We start from the raw sequence: 22,273 nt of genomic DNA, 5'->3' as shown, positions 1-22,273 counted from the left end.
TGTATCGGGCTATGGAGCCCGATCATTGATTCCTCTCCCCCGCTGAAAAAGCGTCAGCTTCTCTCGGAAGCTTCGCTCTTTCTGAAGCTGTGTCCCTCTAAGCGTACATTGTACGCTTAGAGTGACGTCATGTAAACAAACTCGAGATTGCCATCTTGTGGCCAAAAAGTAAAACTACAAGTAAATGCCAAAAAACATTACAATACACCAATATTTCCCCAAATAAAACACTTTTATATCCCACCTACCAAAAATGCCCACATAAAATGTCTAATAAAAAAACAAAAACAATACTATAAAAAAACAACAACACATAAATATTTACCTAAGGCCCCGTTCACACTTGCGGTTTTGTCAAAACCGCACCGGATGTCCGGACCGCACCGTATCCGGACCGGACCTGATCCGTACGGTTCCTATCCGGATCCGGTCCGGATCCGGTCCGTTTGCATCCGGTTTCCGTGCGGTGTGAACACGGTTGCGGTCCGGATCCGGTTTCTTAAGGAGATAACAACCTGTAAATACCTGGGGTCTGGGAGGTCAGCAGAAGGGTCTGGGGTCATTGTTGGAGACAGGTGGACGTGTGGAGACCATCCGTGGATACAGAGACTGCAGTTGGGACCATGGATCCAGGCATTTTTCGTATACCTGGGAATTCTCTGTTGTTCGCCTCCTCGTTATCAGACTTATATCAGACATGTTGCTGCCTAGAGCTCCAGCATGAAATCGCTGCTGCCCCACTCTGTGAACTCCATGTGGTCCCCATCCAAAATGCATAGGAAGTGGGGTAGAACGTCCGGTTCTTGTAGCCAGTGTGTTGTGCGCTCTCCGGTTCTCATTACTTTGTATTGGCCGGATGGTGCAGTCCGGCTCCGCCCCGGATACGGCTGCCGGAGGAGCCGGACCAAAAAATAGCGCATGTTGGAACGGACGCCAGAGTCCGGATCCGGTCCGGCTCTGGTCCGGCAGAACGGACGCATGTGAACGGACGCATAGGCTTTCATTGCTATTGCCGTGCGTCCGTTCCGTCCGTTCTGCAAGCGGTCCGGCTCCGGCACGGCGATTCCGGACGGCCACCGCTAATGTGAACCGGGCCTTAGGGTCTAAACTTTTTAAATATCTATGTAAAGATGAAATATTTCTCTCTATTTTTTTTTTATAAGCTTGTAAATAGTGATGGATGCAAAACGGAAAAAATGCTCTTTTATTTCCAAATAAAATATTGTCGCGATACATTGTGATAGGGACATAATTTAAATGGTGAAATAACCGTGACAAATGGGCAATAACAATACGTGGGTTTTAATTATGGAGGCATGTATTATTTTAAAACTATAATGGCCGAAAACTGACAAATAATGAATTTTTTCATTTTTTTTCTTATTCTTCCTGTTAAAATGCATTTACAGTAAAGTGGCTCTTAGCAAAATGTACCCCCCAAAGAAAGCCTAATTGGTGGCGGAAAAAACAAGATATAGATCAGTTCATTGTGATAAGTAGTGAGAAAGTTATAGGCTAATGAATGGGAGGTGAACATTGCTCGGATGCATAAGCTGAAAACGACTGAGATGTTAAGTGGTTAAAACCACCAGGGAGGCGGCGCAGCACTTTTTAAAAAATTTTTTTTTGTAAATCATGTAGCTAGCCTAGCGCATTGTCTGATGCTGGGCATACACGGCTCGATTTTGCCGCTCGATTCTCCTGCCCACTTGATTCCCCCGCTCGATCGATTCCGCATGCGAATCTCTTATCTTCCGCTCGTTTTTCTTATCTTTTTCCATTGTCCTCCATGCAGAATCGAGCGGCGAAATGATCAGGCGGGAGAATGGACATGCCGGAAATTATCTATCGAGCCATCTAAATGGCTCAGGATTGAGACATGTATTCCCAGCATAAGGCCTCTTTTCCACGGACTGTTGTTAGGCAGTGAAATGCCTCTCAAACTCACACAACTGCTCACTGCTGCCTGGTAACTGTTCATTGCTGCCTGGTAACTGCTCACTGCTGCCTGGTAACTGCTTGCTGAGCACACAGCTCAACAGTCAGTGGAAAAGAGACCTTACCTTCTCTCTTTAGTGGTTGTCAAAGGGACAATATAGTGACCTGTAAAGACCCAGGCTAAACATAAACAGTATAAATGGCTGCACGCCTCTCATAACAATTATAGTAAGAAAATAATTTGTAATCCTTTATAGACTATTTTTCAGAAACAGCATCGTTGTGAGAAACAACAAGTGTATTCACAAGGGGATGTTAAATTCTGCATTGGGCTGAGAGCCCTTGTAAAATTGAGAGTTATTTAAATTGGGTACAGTGACTGATAATGACTTGTGGAGCTGTGTATGAATGTAATGCAGTGCGTGTTTATGTGAACATGTCTATGAGTGTGCAGGTCCCTGGGTGTTTTAACCACTTAAGCTCTCAGTCGTTTTCACTTTATGCATCCGAGCAATGTTCACCTCCCATTCATTAGCCTATAACTTTATCACTACTTATCACAATGAACTGATCTATATCTTGTTTTTTCCGCCACCAATTAGGCTTTCTTTGGATGGTACATTTTGCTAAGAGCTACCTTACTGTAAATGCATTTTAACAGTAAGAATAAGAAAAAAAAATGAAAAAATTCATTATTTGTCAGTTTTCGGCCATTATAGTTTTAAAATAATACATTCCTCCATAATTAAAACCCACGTATTGTAATTGCCCATTTGTCACGGTTATTTCCCCGTTTAAATTATGTCCCTATCACAATGTATGGCGACAATATTTTATTTGGAAATAAAAGAGCATTTTTTCCGTTTTGCATTCATCACTATTTACAAGCTTATAATACAAAAATAGAGAGAAATATTTCATCTTTACATAGATATTTAAAAAGTTTAGACCCTTAGGTAAATATTTATGTGTTTTTGTTTTTTTTATAGTAATGTTTTTAGTTTTTTTTTATTAAACATTTTATGTGGGCATTTTTGGGAGGGTGGGATATAAAAGTGTTTTATTTGGGGAAATATTTGTGTATGGTAATGTTTTTTTACATTTACTTGTAGTTTTACTTTTTGGCCACAAGATGGCAATCTCGATTTTGTTTACATGACGTCACTCTAAGCGTACAATGTACGCTTAGAGGGACATGGCTTCAGAAAAAGCGAAGCTTCCGAGAGAAGCTGTCGCTTTTTCAGCGGGGGAGAGGAATCAGTGATCGGGCTCCATAGCCCGATACATTGATTCCGTGGCTACCGAATCCGCGGCCGGGAGTGCGCGTGCACGCGCGCGATCGGCCGCGGGAGCGCGCCTGTTCTCCTTGACGTTTTTATATGTCAAGGAGGACAAAGTGGTTAAGCTTCTGTACTGTGAAAGAAAAAAACTGTATTTCCACCTCTTACTACTGGGCAGTCTAAATAAGACTTCATACACGTTATTCTCATAACCGCAGTTTAGTAAATATACCTCAAAATTGGGCAAGGATATGTGAGTGGCTGGATAGTGTAATGGTTAAGGGCTCTGCCTCTGACACAGGAAACCAGGGTTCGAATCTTGGCTCTGCCTGTTCAGTAAGCCAGCACCTATTCAGCAGGAGACCTTAGGCAAGTCTCCCTAACACTGCTACTATAGAGCACGCCCTAGTGGCTGCTGCTCTGGTGCTTTGAGTCCGCCAGGAGAAAAGCGCGATATAAATGTTATTTGTCTTGTCTTGAACAGGCCCACAGGAAAGCAAGAGACTTTAGTGTGAGCCTGCCCTTCCATTAAAGCTCATTTAAAGTAGTCTGAAACTCAGCATTTGTTGTAAAAGATTATTTACAGCATAAAATCTACTACCACAAAAGTAAAATGAATAGCAGAACAGCATTCAAACAGTTAAACACAGCACTTTGTACTTCAGTGGAAAGCTCCTTGCTTCCAGGGGCAGCTTCTGGCCTCATCCGAAGAGGTGATAACATTATCTTTTGTCAACATTCCTTTGCCAGATACATTAAGTAAACATTAGCAGACTGCCGTAACTGAGCTGTACTGAGCTGAGAAGCAGAAAGAGCTGATGACTAGATAGATTTTAATAGATAAATACAGCAGCTATGCAATAAAATGCAACGGCAGCTTTCTGAGCAGATACACTGTACTGGGAATTTGTAATTTGTTAACAGACTTTGTACAAAAGCAAATATAGTAACTGTATGGATAATAAAAAGTAGGAAAACACATTTTTATTGAATGTGACTTCAGAGTTTTATCCCACTTTAACTTTACTGTGACGTTGCATGATTCAGTCCTCCAGAAATAAGGACTGTCTGTGCTCCCCTGTTGCTGCAAGAATCAGATTCCGGGTCCGTTTCCACTAGCCACCGTGCGTCCTGTGAAACGTGTGGCGGCACGTCCTTACTGTGCGAGTTCGCAGCCGAACCACAGAAGCCGTGCTATGCATGGGATTTGCTGCCTGCCGCATGAATAAATGCTGCAATGAATCATTAGGGCAAGCGATTCGGACGCGGCAGCATTATCCCCTATGGCAGAGTTTCGCCATGTGATTTGCTTGCGGGGAAACTCTGCGGATTCGGCCCGATTTCGGCAGCAGTGGAAACGGGCCCTCAAGCTTTCATTGCACTCTCCCTCTCATGGAATGATTGCGCTACAATGAGGCCGTATGGAGAATACTGATCTCAGGGATATGGGAGGCCACGCTTTCCTGTAATGGTGATAAATCCATCTGTAAACTGCATCTGTTCTGCTAATGTGTGTGCAGGTCTGTTACCTTCCGTTCATTAATGCCCATTAATCACTGTACAAACCAAAATCAGCCAGTATTGCTGATCTCATGTTGTGTATATCCCTCCCCGTATTCCCTGGGAGAAGGAGAACTCTACAAGAAGTGCCTGGTCATGTCTATCATTGGAAAGGTTTCTGTGACTTTGCTGGTTAACCACTTAAGGACCACAGTCTTTTCGCCCCTTAAGGACCAGAGCCTTTTTCTCCATTCAGACCACTGCAGCTTTCACGGTTTATTGCTCGCTCATACAACCTACCACCTAAATGAATTTTGGCTCCTTTTCTTGTCACTAATAAAGCTTTTTTTTGGTGCTATTTGATTGCTCCTGCGATTTTTACTTTTTATTATATTCATCAAAAAAGACATGAATTTTGGCAAAAAAAATGATTTTTTTAACTTTCTGTGCTGACATTTTTCAAATAAAGTAAAATTTCTGTATACATGCAGCACGAAAAATGTGGACAAACATGTTTTTGATTAAAAAAAACCCATTCAGTGTATATTTATTGGATTGGGTAAAAGTTATAGCGTTTACAAACTATGGTGCCAAAAGTGAATTTTCCCATTTTCCAGCATCTCTGACTTTTCCACCCACCTGTCATGTTTCATGAGGTGCTAAAATTCCAGGATAGTATAAATACCCCCCAAATTACCCCATTTTGGAAAGAAGACATCCCAAAGTATTCACTGAGAGGCATGGTGAGTTCATAGAAGATTGTATTTTTTGTCACAAGTTAGCGGAAAATGACACTTTGAGACAAAAAAAATAAAAAATAAAAAATTCAATTTCTGCTAACTTGTGACCAAAAAAATGAAATCTGCCACGGACTCACCATAGCCCTCTCTGAATACCTTGAAGTGTCTACTTTCCAAAATGGGGTCATTTGTGGGGTGTATTTACTGTCCTGGCATTTTGGGGGGTGCTAAATTGTAAGCACCCCTGTAAAGCCTAAAGGTGCTCATTGGACGTTGGGCCCCTTAGTGCACCTAGGCTGCAAAAAGGGGTCACACATGTGGTATTGCCGTACTCAGGAGAAGTAGTATAATGTGTTTTGGGGTGTATTTTTACACATACCCATGCTGGGTGGGAGAAATATCTCTGTAAATGACAATCTTTTGATTTTTTTTTACACACAATTGTCCATTTACAGAGATCTTTCTCCCACTCAGCATGGGTATGTGTACAAATACACCCCAAAACACATTATACTACTTCTCCTGAGTACGGCAATACCACATGTGTGGCACTTTTTTGCACCCTAACTGCGCTAAGGGGCCCAAAGTCCAATGAGTACCTTTAGGATTTCACGGGTCATTTTAAAAAATTTCATTTCAAGACTACTCCTCACGGTTTAGGGCCCCTAAAATGCCAGGACAGTATAGGAACCCCACAAATGACCCCATTTTAGAAAGAAGACACCCCAAGGTATTCCGTTAGGAGTACGGTGAGTTCATAGAAGATTTTATTTTTTGTCACAAGTTAGCGGAAATTGCTTTTTATTAGTTTTTTTCACAAAGTGTCATTTTCCGCTAACTTGTGACAAAAAATAAAATCTTCTATGAACTCACCGTACTCCTAACGGAATACCTTGGGGTGTCTTCTTTCTAAAATGGGGTCATTTGTGGGGTTCCTATACTGTCCTGGCATTTTAGGGGCCCTAAACCGTGAGGAGTAGTCTTGAAATAAAATTTCTCAAAATGACCTGTGAAATCCTAAAGGTACTCATTGGACTTTGGGCCTCTTAGCGCAGTTAGGGTGCAAAAAAGTGCCACACATGTGGTATCGCCGTACTCAGGAGAAGTAGTATAATGTGTTTTGGGGTGTATTTTTACACATACCCATGCTGGGTGGGAGAAATATCTCTGTAAATGGACAATTGTGTGTAAAAAAAGCAAAAGATTGTCATTTACAGAGATATTTCTCCCACCCAGCATGGGTATGTGTAAAAATACACCCCAAAACACATTATACTACTTCTCCTGAGTACGGCGATACCACATGTGTGGCACTTTTTTGCACCCTAACTGCGCTAAGGGGCCCAACGTCTAATGAGTACCTTTAGGATTTCACAGGTCATTTTGAGAAATTTCATTTCAAGACTACTCCTCACGGTTTAGGGCCCCTTAAATGCCAGGACAGTATAGGAACCCCACAAATGACCCCATTTTAGAAAGAAGACACCCCAAGGTATTCCGTTAGTAGTACGGTGAGTTCATAGAAGATTTTATTTTTTGTCACAAGTTAGCGGAAAATGACACTTTGTGAAAAACTAATAAAAAGCAATTTCCGCTAACTTGTGACAAAAAATAAAATCTTCTATGAACTCACCGTACTCCTAACGGAATACCTTGGGGTGTCTTCTTTCTAAAATGGGGTCATTTGTGGGGTTCCTATACTGTCCTGGCATTTTAGGAGCCCTAAACCGTGAGGAGTAGTCTTGAAATGAAATTTCTCAAAATGACCTGTGAAATCCTAAAGGTACTCATTGGACGTTGGGCCCCTTAGCGCAGTTAGGGTGCAAAAAAGTGCCACACATGTGGTATCGCCGTACTCAGGAGAAGTAGTATAATGTGTTTTGGGGTGTATTTTTACACATACCCATGCTGGGTGGGAGAAATATCTCTGTAAATGGACAATCTTTTGCTTTTTTCACACACAATTGTCCATTTACAGAGATATTTCTCCCACCCAGCATGGGTATGTGTAAAAATACACCCCAAAACACATTATACTACTTCTCCTGAGTACGGCGATACCACATGTGTGGCACTTTTTTGCACCCTAACTGCGCTAAGAGGCCCAAAGTCCAATGAGTACCTTTAGGATTTCACAGGTCATTTTGAGAAATTTCATTTCAAGACTACTCCTCACGGTTTAGGGCCCCTAAAATGCCAGGACAGTATAGGAACCCCACAAATGACCCCATTTTAGAAAGAAGACACCCCAAGGTATTCCGTTAGTAGTACGGTGAGTTCATAGAAGATTTTATTTTTTGTCACAAGTTAGCGGAAAATGACACTTTGTGAAAAAATCTAATAAAAAGCAATTTCCGCTAACTTGTGACAAAAAATAAAATCTTCTATGAACTCACCGTACTCCTAACGGAATACCTTGGGGTGTCTAATTTCTAAAATGGGGTCATTTGTGGGGTTCCTATACTGTCCTGGCATTTTAGGGGCCCTAAACCGTGAGGAGTAGTCTGGAAATGAAATTTCTCAAAATGATCTGTGAAATCCTAAAGGTACTCATTGGACGTTGGGCCCCTTAGCGCAGTTAGGGTGCAAAAAAGTGCCACACATGTGGTATCGCCGTACTCAGGAGAAGTAGTATAATGTGTTTTGGGGTATATTTTTACACATACCCATGCTGGGTGGGAGATTTCTCTCTGTAAATGACAATCTTTTGCTTTTTTTACACACAATTGTCCATTTACAGAGATATTTCTCCCACCCAGCATGGGTATGTGTAAAAATACACCCCAAAACACATTATACTACTTCTCCTGAGTACGGCGATACCACATGTGTGGCACTTTTTTGCACCCTAACTGCGCTAAGAGGCCCAAAGTCCAATGAGTACCTTTAGGATTTCACAGGTCATTTTGAGAAATTTTATTTCAAGACTACTCCTCACGGTTTAGGGCCCCTAAAATGCCAGGACAGTATAGGAACCCCACAAATGACCCCATTTTAGAAATTAGACACCCCAAGGTATTCCGTTAGGAGTACGGTGAGTTCATAGAAGATTTTATTTTTTTGTCACAAGTTAGCGGAAAATGACACTTTGTGAAAAAATCTAATAAAAAGCAATTTCCGCTAACTTGTGACAAAAAATAAAATCTTCTATGAACTCACCGTACTCCTAACGGAATACCTTGGGGTGTATAATTTCTAAAATGGGGTCATTTGTGGGGTTCCTATACTGTCCTGGCATTTTAGGGGCCCTAAACCGTGAGGAGTAGTCTTGAAATGAAATTTCTCAAAATGGCCTGTGAAATCCTAAAGGTACTCATTGGACGTTGGGCCCCTTAGCGCAGTTAGGGTGCAAAAAAGTGCCACACATGTGGTATCGCCGTACTCAGGAGAAGTAGTATAGTGTGTTTTGGGGTATATTCTTACACATACCCATGCTGGGTGGGAGAAATATCTCTGTAAATGACAATCTTTTGATTTTTTTTACACACAATTGTCCATTTACAGAGATATTTCTCCCACCCAGCATGGGTATGTGTAAAAATACACCCCAAAACACATTAAACTACTTCTCCTGAGTACGGTGGTACCACATGTGTGGCACTTTTGTGCACCCTAACTGCGCTAAAGGGCCCAAAGTCCAATGAGCACCTTCAGGCTTTACAGGGATGCTTACAATTTAGCACCCCCCCCCCCCCCCCACTTGCCAGGACAGTTAACAAACCCCACAAATGACCCAATTTTGGAAAGAATACACGCTAAGGTATTCCATGAGGGCCATGGTGAGTTCATAGAAAATTTTATTTTTTGTCACAAGTTAGCGGAAAATGACATTTTGTGGGAAAAAAAAACACAATTTCTGCTAACTTGTAACAAAAAAATAAAATATTCTATGAACTCACCATGCACCTAACGGAATACTTTGGGGTGTCCTCCTTCCAAAATGGCATCATTCGTGGGGTCTGTCCTGGCATTTTAGGGTCTCTGCAATCATTACATGTATGGCCAGTATTAGGAGTTTCTGCTATACGCCTTATATTGGGCATAAGGGTAATGCACTCTGGGCTGAAAGGAAAAATGAACGTCAAACAATCAATCAATCAATGTGGATGAAAAAATATCTGCCAAAAAAATTTTGAAAAAAATAAAGAGGGGAAGGCGTCTGCCAGGACATAGGAGCTGCCGCCCCAAAAATCCAAACCCACCAGCTCGTATGCCCTGGCAAACCTGATTTATCCATTCACACCGATCGATGTGGATGAACAAATCATTGCCAGAGTTCTTTTTTGATACAAAGTGTTTGCAAAGCATATGAATCCCCAACACCACTCCTCGGCCCATATGCCTCGGCAAACGTATCTTTTTGACTGCGGAGGAGAAATCTCGTCCTGCAGCGCTACATGCACCGACTTGTGTGTAAGCTGACAGACGCGCAATGTTCTGTCAGGATGCACCATCAGTGCTGCAGCTGATTGGTCGGTCTGGATAGAAAAAAGAGAGAAGAAAAAAGACAAAACAATACAAAAAGGAGGGGAAGGCGTCTGCCAGGACATAGGAGCTGCCACCCCAAAAATCCAAACCCACCAGCTCGTATGCCCTGGCAAACCTGATTTATCCATTCACACCGATCGATGTGAATGAACAAATCATTGCCAGAGTTCTTTTTTGATACAAAGTGTTTGCCAAAGCATATGAAACCCCAACACCACTCCTCGGCCCATATGCCTCGGCAAACGTATCTTTTTGACTGCGGAGGAGAAATCTCGTCCTGCAGCACTGCATGCACTGACTTGTGTGTAAGCTGACAGACGCGCAATGTTCTGTCAGGATGCACCATCAGTGCTGCAGCTGGTTAGTCGTTCGCTCGGTCCACCTGGAAGGTTATTGGATGGAAAAAATACAAAAAAACCCAAAAAACAAGCAAGCAGCAAAGCAATTACTTCATTAACATTAATAAACTTTGAACTTTTTTAATAAAAAAACTTAACATTGCAAACCAAACATTAACTTCTTTGCTTACCTGTTTTTTTGTTTTTTTTTGTTTTTTTTTTAACTTACCTCCCGAGGACAAACCTCTCCTCCCCCATGGAACAATGTGCGAAGTGCAAATCGCACAGAGTTGTGGCGAAGTACATTACGCAATTTGTCCCAAGTGAAAGGAGAGGTTTCTGGCAGCCCTGTGTATTAGGGTCTCTGGAAACCCGATGTTTGGTTTCACACTGCATATTGACATATCCGGTGGGTCGAGCCCGCCGCACCGTATAGTCCAAAACAGACCTTCAGGCAATACCACAAGAGTAGCATTCGGCCTAGTAATGAACTGCGTCGCCATAGACCAACATGACTTCCGGGCCGATCGATATTGCCACAGAAGCCACGCAGTAACGTGGGCATGCACTAGCGTTAAGTCAAGCACTTCTGGCGTAGGGGGGGACCGCAAAGTGTGACTTTTGCTAGGCATTTTGCCCTAACGCATCGCAGCAGTGTGAAATAGCACTGAGAGACCCTTGTGTGCCTACCGCTGTGTGTGGAGTTCCCTACTCTCTAATAGTGTACCTGCTCGTGGTACCTCTCAAAACACTCCCCTAGGCATAGGCCAGGCTGGTCAGGACAGGTGGGACAATAAACAGTGGTGTCACGCCTTATTCCAGCCCTGCTGCAGACACAACAGCGTTTTCTTCGGATTCGTTGACCTGGGGTACTCGGAATTGGATAGGCGTAATGCCTTCCATGCAGCCGGCTAGTTGCATCTTGGGGTTGGGCCACGGCACCTCCTGGATACAGGAGTTCCATCACGATCTGTTTATTAAATTTAATAAACGATCCAGTTCTCCCAGCCTTACTGTAGAGAACAAAGCTGTTGTAAATTGCCAATTGAATGAGGTAAAAAGACACTTTTTTATACCAGCGTCTTGTTTTTCGGGCAACTAAATAGGGCGCTAACCTCTGGTCATTGAAATCCACCCCTCCCATGTTAGTATTATACTCATGGACGACAAGGGGTTTTTCAATGACCTGAGTTCGCCGTTGAATTTCAACTGTCGTGTCTGCGTGAATGGTGGACAGGAAGTAAACCTCCCTCTTGTCCTTCCATTTCACCGCGAGCAGGTCGTCAGCACACAAGGCGGCCCTCTGCCCCCGTTCAAGTCTGGTGGTAATGAGCCGTTGGGGGAAGCCCCGGCGACTAGGCCGCACGGTGCCACAGCATCGGATTTTTTCGATTTTTAAGTGCTGAAAGAGGGCCACACTTGTGTAATAATTGTCCACAAAAAGATGGTACCCTTTCTGGAACAAGGGTGACACCAAGTCCCACACAACCTTTCCACTGCTCCCCAGGTAGTCAGGGCATCCGACCGGCTCCAATTTTGAGTCTTTTCCCTCATAGACCCTAAAATAAGATGTATAGCCTGTGGCCCTTTCACAGAGCTTATAAAGTTTCACCCCATACCGGGCGCGCTTGCTTGGGATGTACTGTTTGATGCGAAGGCGCCCGGTAAAGCGTATGAGGGACTCGTCTACGCATATGTCCTGGTCAGGGGTATAAGCATCTGCAAATCTGGATGACAGGTGGTCTATGAGGGGTCGAATTTTGTGGAGCCGGTCAAAAGCAGAGTGGTCACTTCGATGACAGGTTTCGTTGTTATTGAAGTGCAGGAAGCGCAGGATGTTCTCAAATCGTGTCCTGGACATGGCAGCAGAGTACAGGGGAACATGATATGCTGGGTCCGTAGACCAATAAGACCGCAACACATTCTGCTTTACTAGTCCCGTGTGAAGGAGAAGGCCCCAAAAAATTTTCATTTCGGAAACTTGGACTGGTTTCCACCGAAAAGGCTGGGCAAGGAACTTTCCGGATTGGCGGTTATATATTGTGTGGCCTTACGGTTGGTCTCTGCCACAATTAAGTCTAAGAGATCCTGGGTGAAGAACAGATAGAAAAAGTCTAGGGCCGATCCTAGATTATCTGTCTCCACCTGGACTCCAGACTGGGCGGTGAAAGGGGGAAGTACGGGTGCGGCGGAATCAGGGGATTGCCAATTTGGGTTTGCCAGCAACTCTGGTAAACTAGGGGTAGTACGGGCCCGTCTTCTTGGTGGCTGCGACTGGGATCTTACTGCACGTGCCACCGAACCAGTTTCAACTTCCATGCTGGTGCTCGCCACTTCACCAGGGTCTACGGAAGTACTGGTGCTAGGTCCAGGAGATGTTGTGCTGCTGGTGCCTGCCCCACCATGAAATCTCAGACCAGCACGAACACCACTCTGCTGCCCTTGAGGCCGATCCTGCGCCACCTGCGGTCCAACAACATGGGGTGTGGTACGCCTGGCTTTAGCCGGGACCTCAACCTCGTCATCACTTTCGGTCAGTGAGACACTGCTCAATTCAGGTTCAAACTCTGACCCGGAAGATTCGTCGAATGAGGCGTCCCAATCGTCCTCATCCGACTGGGCCATGTACCTGAGAACCTCATCATCGGAATACCCCTTTCTTGCCATGGTGGTCTGCTAAATTTAGGGGGTATTCCTCTGAGACTACCCAGAAAAAAAGAGCACCTACCTAGCAAAAGGGAGTATTTGAGAGGTAGAAAGCTGTGGTCACTGAGTTTTGATAAAAAAATAAATCAAAACTGAGGTTTACAGTGCCACAGCTATTGTACAGTGTTTTTTTGCAGTGATCAGAAAAAAAATTCTGTCACTGCGGTGGGGCGGGCTGAACGCAAGTGCAGGCGAACGATCAGGCCTGATCGGGCAAACACTGTGTTTTTTGTGTGGATCCTAGTGACCCTAATAGATCTGACTGCGATCAGTAATGATCACTTACAGATACTATATAGTACCAATGTTGATTAGCGACAGTGATGACGCTAATTAGTGACTGTGGTGCAGTGGGCTGAGCACTAACTGACACAAAGGGGCCTAGCTAACTGGCCTAACTGCTAACACTAGTGATACTAAAAAAGTGACAGTTTTCACTGATCACTGTTTTTAGATCACTAGGATAGTGACAGGGGGGTGGTGGCGAGTGGGGAATCAGAGGCAATCAGAAACAATCACAGGACAATCAAAGGCAATCACAGGGCAATCGCAGGCCAATCACAGGGCACTCAATTCACGGGACAATCGAAGCCAATCACGGGACAATCAAAGCCAATCACAGGGCAATCAAACCAATCACGGCACAATCAAAGCCAATCACAGGCCAATCAAAGCCAATCACAGGGCAATCAAACCAATCACTGCACAATCAAAGCCGATCACAGGTCAATCACAGGCCAATCGAACCAATCACGGCACAATCAAAGCCGATCACGGGACAATCAAAGCCAATCACAGGCCAATCACAGGGCAATCACGGGACAATCAAAGCCAATCACGGGACAATCAAATACAATTGCAGCACAATCAAACTGAATGTCAGCACAATGAAATACAATTACAGCACAATCAACTACAATGCACTGGGAAGGTGATTGGGGGGGGGGGGGGGGGTTCTGAGGGCGATCTGAGGGTTATGGGGGGTTGATTAGGTGCCCGCACGGGGCAGATTGGGTCCTGATCTGATGGGTGGCAGACACAGGGGGTGACCGATGGGAGATCAGTGAGTGATTACAGGGGAGAATAGATGTAAACAATGCACTGGGGAGGTTATCAGGAGGGTCTGAGGGCAATCTGAGGGTCTGGGTGGGTGATCAGGTGCCCCCAAGGGACAGTTTAGGGTCTGCGCTGATGGGTGGTGGTGACAAGGGGTGATAGACAGGTGATAGATGGGTGATAGACAGGTGATCAGTGGGTAAGGCAGCTATATAGCTGTATACAGCATACAGGGGGGTGGTCTGGGAGGGGGGTCTGGGGGGATCTGAGGGTAGGGGGGGTGATCAGGGGACCCTAGGGGGCAGTTAGGGACCTAACCTAGGGGATAGCGTCCCTAGATAGTGACAGGGAGTGATTGATGGGTTCTTAGGTGGGTGGTGGGGTGCTAGCAGTGGTGTGCTGGGGTGGTCAGGGGGGGTTTTGAGGGCTGGGGTGGGCGATCGGGTGGTCTGTGTGGGGCAAAGTGTGTGCTTTTCTACTTATCGGTAGGCTGCCTGTCCTCTCTGATGGTCGCACGACGAGTGACCATCAGCGGAGGAGGCAGCCAGTATAATACACTTTGTTACAATAACAAAGTGTATTATACTCTCCTGATTGGCCGGATCGCTGCATTTGAAACCCGCCGGCGCTGCTAATTGGCCGGCGGGTTTCCGTGCAGGGTGGGCGGATCCTATTGCCGGCGGCGATCGCGTCATTGATGACGCGATCGCCGCACAGCCACCGCTGATGCCGCCCCCGCCGATGGGCGTATTGCGGTCGTTTGGGCCCGGACTTTGCCGCCGCCCATCGGCTGGGGGCGGTCCTCAAGTGGTTAAAGGACTTCTCCAGGCAAACCTGTCCATTAATAAAAGGACATACCATATACATCCAAGGCAAACTTCTTATTGCTGGTGAATGGACAAGATCTGTGTACTTAAAGTGAACCTCCAGACTAAAAATCTACTCAGCAGCACTAATAAGGCTTGGTGTTTCTTTAACAGTTTTAACAGCATCAGAACTTTGTTTTTCAAATCAAGCCTAATTTTTAGCTGCTAATGCTGGGCATAGACTGTTCGTTTTTCTTTATCAATCGAGCCGCTGATGGCTCGATTGATAATATCCGACAGGTCCCATCACCGCGCGGATCGATTCCCCGCTCGATACCCACGGACGGACAATAGCGGAAATCGAGCGGAAGATAAGGAAGCGCCCACGGGACGAGCGGGAATCGATCCAGGCGCGAGTGGGGATGCGGCGGGAGTCGATCCGGTGGCTAATCAAGCCGCAGAAATGAACCGTCTATGTCCAGCATTAGAAGCTAAGCTCCGCCCCATCAAAGAAAACTGCCTGGGCATTTTTTGCCTGATGCTGTTCAAAGTATGATGAGATTTCTGATGTTGTTGTTCTCGTTGCCTAGCAGCTGGGAGGGGTGATCAGGACACAGGACAGTTGGAACTGTGTCTCATGCTCCATCACCTCCTTTCAACCAAAAAGATGGCTGCCATCATGAAATCAAACATTTGCCTGTTCTTTTAAAACAGGGTGTGTAAACGATTATATTACCTATCTATTTTAATTAACATAACTAATGTAACTTAATGACAGTATGTTTGTTTAGGCTGGAGTTCCTCTTTAAAGTGAACCTCCAGACTAAAAATCTACTCAGCAGAACTGAAAAGGCTTGGTGCTTCTTTAACAATTTCACAGCATCAGAACTTTGTTTTTCAAACCAAGCCTAATTTTTAGCTGCTTAGAAGCTAAGCTCCGCCCCATCAAAGAAAAATGTCTGGGCATTTTTTGCCTGATGCTGTTCAAAGCATGATGGGCTTTCTGATGTTGTTGTTTTCGTTGCCTAGCAGCTGGGAGGGGTGATCAGGACACAGGACAGTTGGAACTATGTCTCATGCTCCCTGTCACCTCCTTTCAACCAAAAAGATGGCTGCCCCCATGAAAAAGATGGCTGCCTCCATGAAATCACAAACATTTGCCTGTTCTTTTAAAACAGGGTGGGTAAGAGATTATATTACCTATCTATTTTAATGATCTTCCTGAGTGTTTGTGGGTTCCCTAAGTTCCACATACCAGTCACATACAGACAAGTTAATTGGTTCTTTCAAAATTGGCCTTTGACCATGATAGCCACATATGACTAAAGTGGGGGATAAATGGAATACATTGTGAACTTCTCTGAAGGGCAGTAAGTGGCATGACTGTCTACTCTGTAAAATGCTAGGGAATATGTCAATGCTATATAATAATACAAAAAATAATGGCTAGTAACCCCAATGTTCTTTACCTAAAAGGGGAGCAATAAAAGTCTAGTAATAAGTTTTATGTATAAAAAACCCCTCTGATACATGAACCGGTCTGATTCCTTGTCTTTGTTTCATGCAGCCTCAATGTTCATCATCGCGATGCTCCTGGGAAGTCTGAACAGCTGCTGCAACCCCTGGATCTACATGCTCTTCACCGGACATCTCTTCCATGATCTCCTGCAACGGTTCCTCTGCTGCTCTGCGCGGTACCTGAAGTCCAGGCAGCAAGGGAGCGACCTGAGCGCCAGCAGGAAGAGTAATTCCTCAACCTTCGTCTTGAGTCGCAAAAGTTCAAGTCAGAAGAGTATCACTCAGCCATCTACAGCATGACTACTGCCGCCCACTGTTGGGCAAACAATTGAGAAGGGATGCTTATCCTGAATGAGAACCTCCTCACGAGACATAAGTAGACAAGGCATTGGGAACTACAAGCTGTAGATGATGGACCTTGCCTTGGAGCTGATGTTAAAGGGTGAAACTTAAGTTAGGCTAGACAGAAGGGTGAAAAAACCAAAAATGTTTTAGATAAAGATAACGTTCGACTGTTATGTTACTGTCCATACCTCTTCGAACTAATGCCAGCATCTTGCAGTTCTAAGGATGTATTTTGTTCTATGTAGACTAGATGTTCCTCAAACTCCTGGAAGATATGAGGCATCCATGAGTGGAGGTGGAAGGGGGGACGAGTCAGTCTATATTATCTTTTCTATGAAAAATGCCTCCTAGCTTCTTTTAGATGTGCCTACTCCTTGCCCTTCCCTACTGTCCACTGGTAATAGCATAACTACCAGGTGCACATTTTCCCACTTAGTGGGGCAGATTTAACAAAACCAGTACCAGAAGAATTGAAACAAAAGTGGCACATAAAAAGTGCAGAAGCATAGAAAGTGTCTAATTTTCTTGGTGCTGGTTTAGATAAATTTGCCACAATGTATCTTGAAATCAATGTTGTTTAGCTCTATGATACTGTATTTGAAATTATTTTTAGGATGTACTCATATTCTTCTTGATGATTAAAAAAAAAAAGGGGGCCCCGTAAACATTGGCTTATTTTTCTTTAAACTTTCCCAGACATACTTATCATATTATAGACTTTAGTGTAGGATTATGATTTAGTATTGCATTTTAGAGAGATATAAGCTGAGGGCAAGGAGCATGTCTATCTTAATGGAGCCAGGGTTTTTTTTTTCCTTTCGGTGTAATTTATATTATGTTTAGCAACCACCGAGAATGGGAACTTGAAAACCTTTAGGAATGGTAGAACAGGTCCTTGAGGGCAGGAGAAAGCAAAACGAGAAAAGGATCTATCTGTAGACTTTGTTGATCTTGCTGAATGGGGTGAAGAAGCTGAGGGATATCACAATTAATCTGTGTCATATTATGGAAAAGTATTTTAGGACTTCAAAGCTTTTAAGAAGCTGAGAAGCTGAACTTGAATAGCAAAACTTTGGTCATGCCACTAGCCTCTGGTGATTTGATGTAAGATCTATTTAGCCAGCTATTGTTGGGTCAGTAGTTCCACATGAGGTGACATAATAAGCCCTCAGAGAAACCTTCAGTTCCATTAAGCTCCAGCTTTATCATTCGTTCCCGATGCGTTGACAGAAAATGGCATCTGTTGAGTCACTATCTACCAGTGAGTTGACAAAATGGTGTCACTGATGTCATGAATCAGCAACAACTTGACACACAGCATAGCTATGGCTTGACAGACTTCTTGTGCTGAACCAATTTCCTGGTGAACAGTCATAAAATGGCTCCAGTAACGTCAACAGTTCACATGAACGATGTTATCCCTGACCCTAACCCATGCCATCTTACTGAAAACGACCGAGCCTGGACAGATTGCTTTGCCTCATGGCCTTGGTGATGTCACTGCCTTCCAGCCAGCTAACACAAAATATCCAACTTTGAAGGCATCACAGACTTGGGCGTGGCAGTACCAGTCAAAGATATTGGATGGTGTGGAACATGACTGTGGTCTGATCATAACTGCTGCCCTCTTGCACTATCACAAATCACCCTGTATAGGATCCACAAAATATACTCACCTGTATTCCCGGCACAGTCATGTCTGGATCACAGCGCCCCCTCTCTTTCCTACGCAGCCCTCACATTGCTGGATTCTTCAGCTATCGCTTTGTAAAATGATGTGCAATATTTTTATGACGTGTTTAGTGGCCGCCACCGGCAGCATTGAATGACGCGTAGCGTGGAATGCTTTCTCAAGCAGCCTGGCCCATCAGGGCAAACCGAATATGCCGAAGAGTTTATAAGAATGTAAGAAAGAAGTCGACTCTTTTAACTCCTGTTTTAATTACTTTTCAGAACTCATTGAAAGTGGAGACACTTCTGTAAAGTGGAGCTGCAGTCAATACTTTTCTTGTTATATTTTGGATTGAATGGGGAAGGGCTAGAACTTTTACTGCTGTCTGTGTCTGTAAAGTAGATGTCCGGTCATTACTTTTTTTTGGGGGGGGGTTAGGTTTGAATTGGGTTTTTATTGCTCTTTGTGCCCTGTTTGAAGACATTTACTGCATAGCTAACCTACAAATCTGTGTTTTTAGAGACATCCTTTCAATAATTGGGTTTAAGTTGGCCAAAAATCTGGTTGCACAATTTTTGTCCAATCATTCCTGTCATGGTTGGGCCTTATTTAAAAATCACTCAAATATCTTCAAGACCCTTTCACACTGAGGCAGTGCTGTGCAGCATTGTCGCTGCAGCCTACCACAGGTATTGTGAGTCGTTAGGTGAACTAGCGGTGTGCTGCGCCGGAAGTATCCTATGTAACGCGAGCGCATATCTACGTTATGTGCGGTGGACCGGGAATCACGTAAGTCTATAGCGACGCACGTGTTTTAAACCGACCCTCCATAGTTTTACACATGCGCTGAAGCGTATTTAAGCAATACACTTCCTTGCATGTTAATGATTGCCCAACAGGAAGTGAGCGACACTTCCTGCTTGGCCATCTGCCTGATGGGGATTACCGCGTTAGTACCGTTAGAAGTTCGAACGAAGGCCTGTTTTTGGTGATGCAGCCCCCGAGCTGCACCACACCGCTACCGGCAGTTGACAGTCTAAAACCGCCCTCAAGCTGTTCCATCCCACTACAGATGGTCAGTGAGATGCAAATATTTTTGAGTTGATGCAGCATTTTGCAAATTTTGTATGCAAAGATACGCAGCTTGAACAAGAATCAATCAACTCCTGCTGAGATAAAATTCCATTGGTCCATTTGTCATCTGCATAAATTTGCATGCAAAATTATTTGCATTTCATTAACCACCCCTAATCGTCAAGGGGTTGCTAGTAATTCTGGCTTTCATTCATATTTTAAGATAATTGTATGCATCTTGGAATTGGGCCAGGAAGTGCATTTGCATACAATTTACATGCGAGGTGGACTTGTTAGCATCTCAGTGACCATTAGGGATGATCAATGAGATGCTAATTCTTCTGAAATTATGCAAATGTATGGAGTTTGAAAATGGACCAATCAATTTAATCAATTTTAACCCAGGTTTAAATTGATTGGCCCATTTTCAAGTTGCGTATATTTCCATAAAAATTTGCATCAACTCAGAAGAACTTGCATATCTTTGATCATCTCTAGTGACCATCTCGAATCAATAGCTGCCATATCTGATGGATAACACCACACCTGAATCTTGTACACACTGTCAATGAATGTCGCCCTTAGCATTGGTTGCTTAATCGTTAGGCTGACATTGCAGGGAATGAGCCCTGTACAGATACACTGTTAGGCTACAGCCAGGTAGCATTAGCATGTACTGAGGGGGGAAGCGGCAATGCATGAGGGAGCGGTGTTCAGCAAGGCAAATAAGTACCAGCACAAAGGGCTCATTGGGCAGCTGCACACATGCTAGATTTTTGGGTGAGACAGTCCTTAAAAGGAACCTAAACTGAGAGGGATTTGGATGTTTCCTTTTAAACAATACCAGTTGCCTGGCAGTCCTGCTGATCTCTATGACTGCAGTGGTGACTGAATCACACACTTGAAACAAGCATGCAGCTAATCCAGTCTGACTTCAGTCAGAGCACCTGATCTGCATGCTTGTTCAGGGGCTGTGGCTAAAATTATTAGAGAGACGGGATCAGCAGGAGAGTCAGGCAACTGGTATTATTTTAAAAGGAAAAATCCATATCCTTCTCAGTTTAGGTTCCCTTTGCAGAACGCAAGTATATGCTTTTTTTATCCAGCAGTCCAAAGAGAAAGGCAAGCCGGGCACCAATAGTTTGCAATTCACCAATTTATTTCATCCCACTCATAGACAAACACAGGCAACAAGTAGCTGGTCTGACAGCCATTTCGCAAGCTAAGCTGCTTGCTTCCTCAGAGACCATTAGAGCTAAATGACACACACATTTAAATACCCAAACAATGTGATCAATGTGCGCGCCGGAGGCTCGGGGCGGTATCCTGGACACGGGAACCGCTCGGCAACAGACCGGATTCAGCTGTGGTGAGTCCCTCCCCCACTAACTCAGTCTGTGATCACATTGTTTGGGTATTTAAATGTATGCATTTTTACACGTTTGCAGTTCGCATCTACAAAACGCATATGGGTTTTGTATGCATTTTCAATGCGTTTTTACATTGTGTTTTATGCAAATCACTTGGAAGACAACAGGAAGCGGAAATACATCACAATATTTAAAAAAAACAAAAACGCATGAATAATGCATACAAAACGTAATATTGTGTCCCCACTCCACTTTCTTTATGTGCGTTTTTGATGCGTTTTTGAACACCATGCAACAAAAGTAGCGTTTTTAAAAACGCACGCATACAAAACATATGCGTTTTTTCATGCGGCCCATAGACTTCCATTAGCGGCAAAAACGCAGTGTTTTCCTCAACGCTTGCGTTTCTGCGAAGTGTGCACCTATCCAAAACGTTTTGGCTGGAAGTAGAGCAGGGTAATCCACCGAGCAACCTAGGCAGGTGCCTGGGGCCTAGTGGGAGTCAAGGGGGCCCACCCTCCACCTTCTCTGACCTCTCTCCACTTCAGCTTACCAAAAGGACCACAAGGTGGCCCAAATCTACTACTTTGCCTATGGCCCCATTACATCTTCGTCCATCTCTGGTTGGAAGCCCACTTTAATTTTTCAACACTTACTTTTCCATGATCTGTTCCTGAAACACGGTGTGTGTTTAAAGTGTACCAGCGATGACAAATACTTACCATTTTATACATACCTGAGGCTTCCTCCAGCCCAGGGGCGTAACAATAGACCCTGCAAGGGATGCAGCTGCAGGGGGGGCCAGAAGCTGCAGGTGGCCCCGTGAGGGGGGGGGGGGGGGAGAGTTTCATTTTCCCTGTTCTTAGAGACTGACAACTAAGGGTAAGGAGAAAAACAATTTCTGTTCTCTACACAATTTTTCTAATGACTGCATGTGCTCAGCCACTAATAAGGAATCATACAAAGTTTTACAGACACAGATCTGTAGACAGTCCCTATTCAGTGTTCAGCAGGGTCAAGGGGGGCCCCCATCCATCCAGGGTGGCCCAATGAGTTTTAGTTACGCCACTGCTCCAGCCCCATGTGCACGGATCACTCCCATGCCGCCGTTCTCCGCTGCCTGCAGCTACGGTATCGGGTCCCGTAATTTCTGCCACAAGGGAAGTGTGCGCTCTACGTATCTTTCCAGCGGCCACTGAAGAGATACGTAGAGCGTGCACTTCCTCTTGCACAGACTGGCTGCGACTGGCCGAAGTAATAGGACCCGATACCGTATCTGCACGCAGCGGAGGACAGCGGCATGGGAGCGACCTGTGTGCATGGGGCTGGAGAAAGCTTCAGGTATGTATAAAACGATAAGTATTCATCATCTCTGGTTTCCTTTAACACTGATATATTTACGAGATCTGTTTGTGTTGTGATGATTTATCTGCAGAGCTGCT

At 44.4% G+C, this 22,273-nt stretch overlaps 1 protein-coding gene across 1 annotated transcript in view; it reads left to right on the top strand.

The window, feature by feature from the left end:
* The window catches only part of OXTR (oxytocin receptor), a 101,962-nt gene extending 80,321 nt beyond the window's left edge, over window positions 1-21,641 (top strand). Inside the window, exon 2 of the mRNA XM_068252774.1 lies at window positions 16,420-21,641. Coding sequence (XP_068108875.1) covers window positions 16,420-16,670 — 251 coding nt within the window. The 3' untranslated portion in view covers window positions 16,671-21,641. The remainder of the gene's footprint in view (window positions 1-16,419) is intronic.
* Window positions 21,642-22,273: the final 632 nt, after the last annotated feature.

The sequence above is a fragment of the Hyperolius riggenbachi genome, chromosome 9 (assembly GCF_040937935.1).
Source record: "Hyperolius riggenbachi isolate aHypRig1 chromosome 9, aHypRig1.pri, whole genome shotgun sequence".
NCBI classification, from domain to species: Eukaryota; Metazoa; Chordata; class Amphibia; order Anura; family Hyperoliidae; genus Hyperolius; species Hyperolius riggenbachi.
This window is presented reverse-complemented; position numbering and strand designations above follow the sequence as displayed.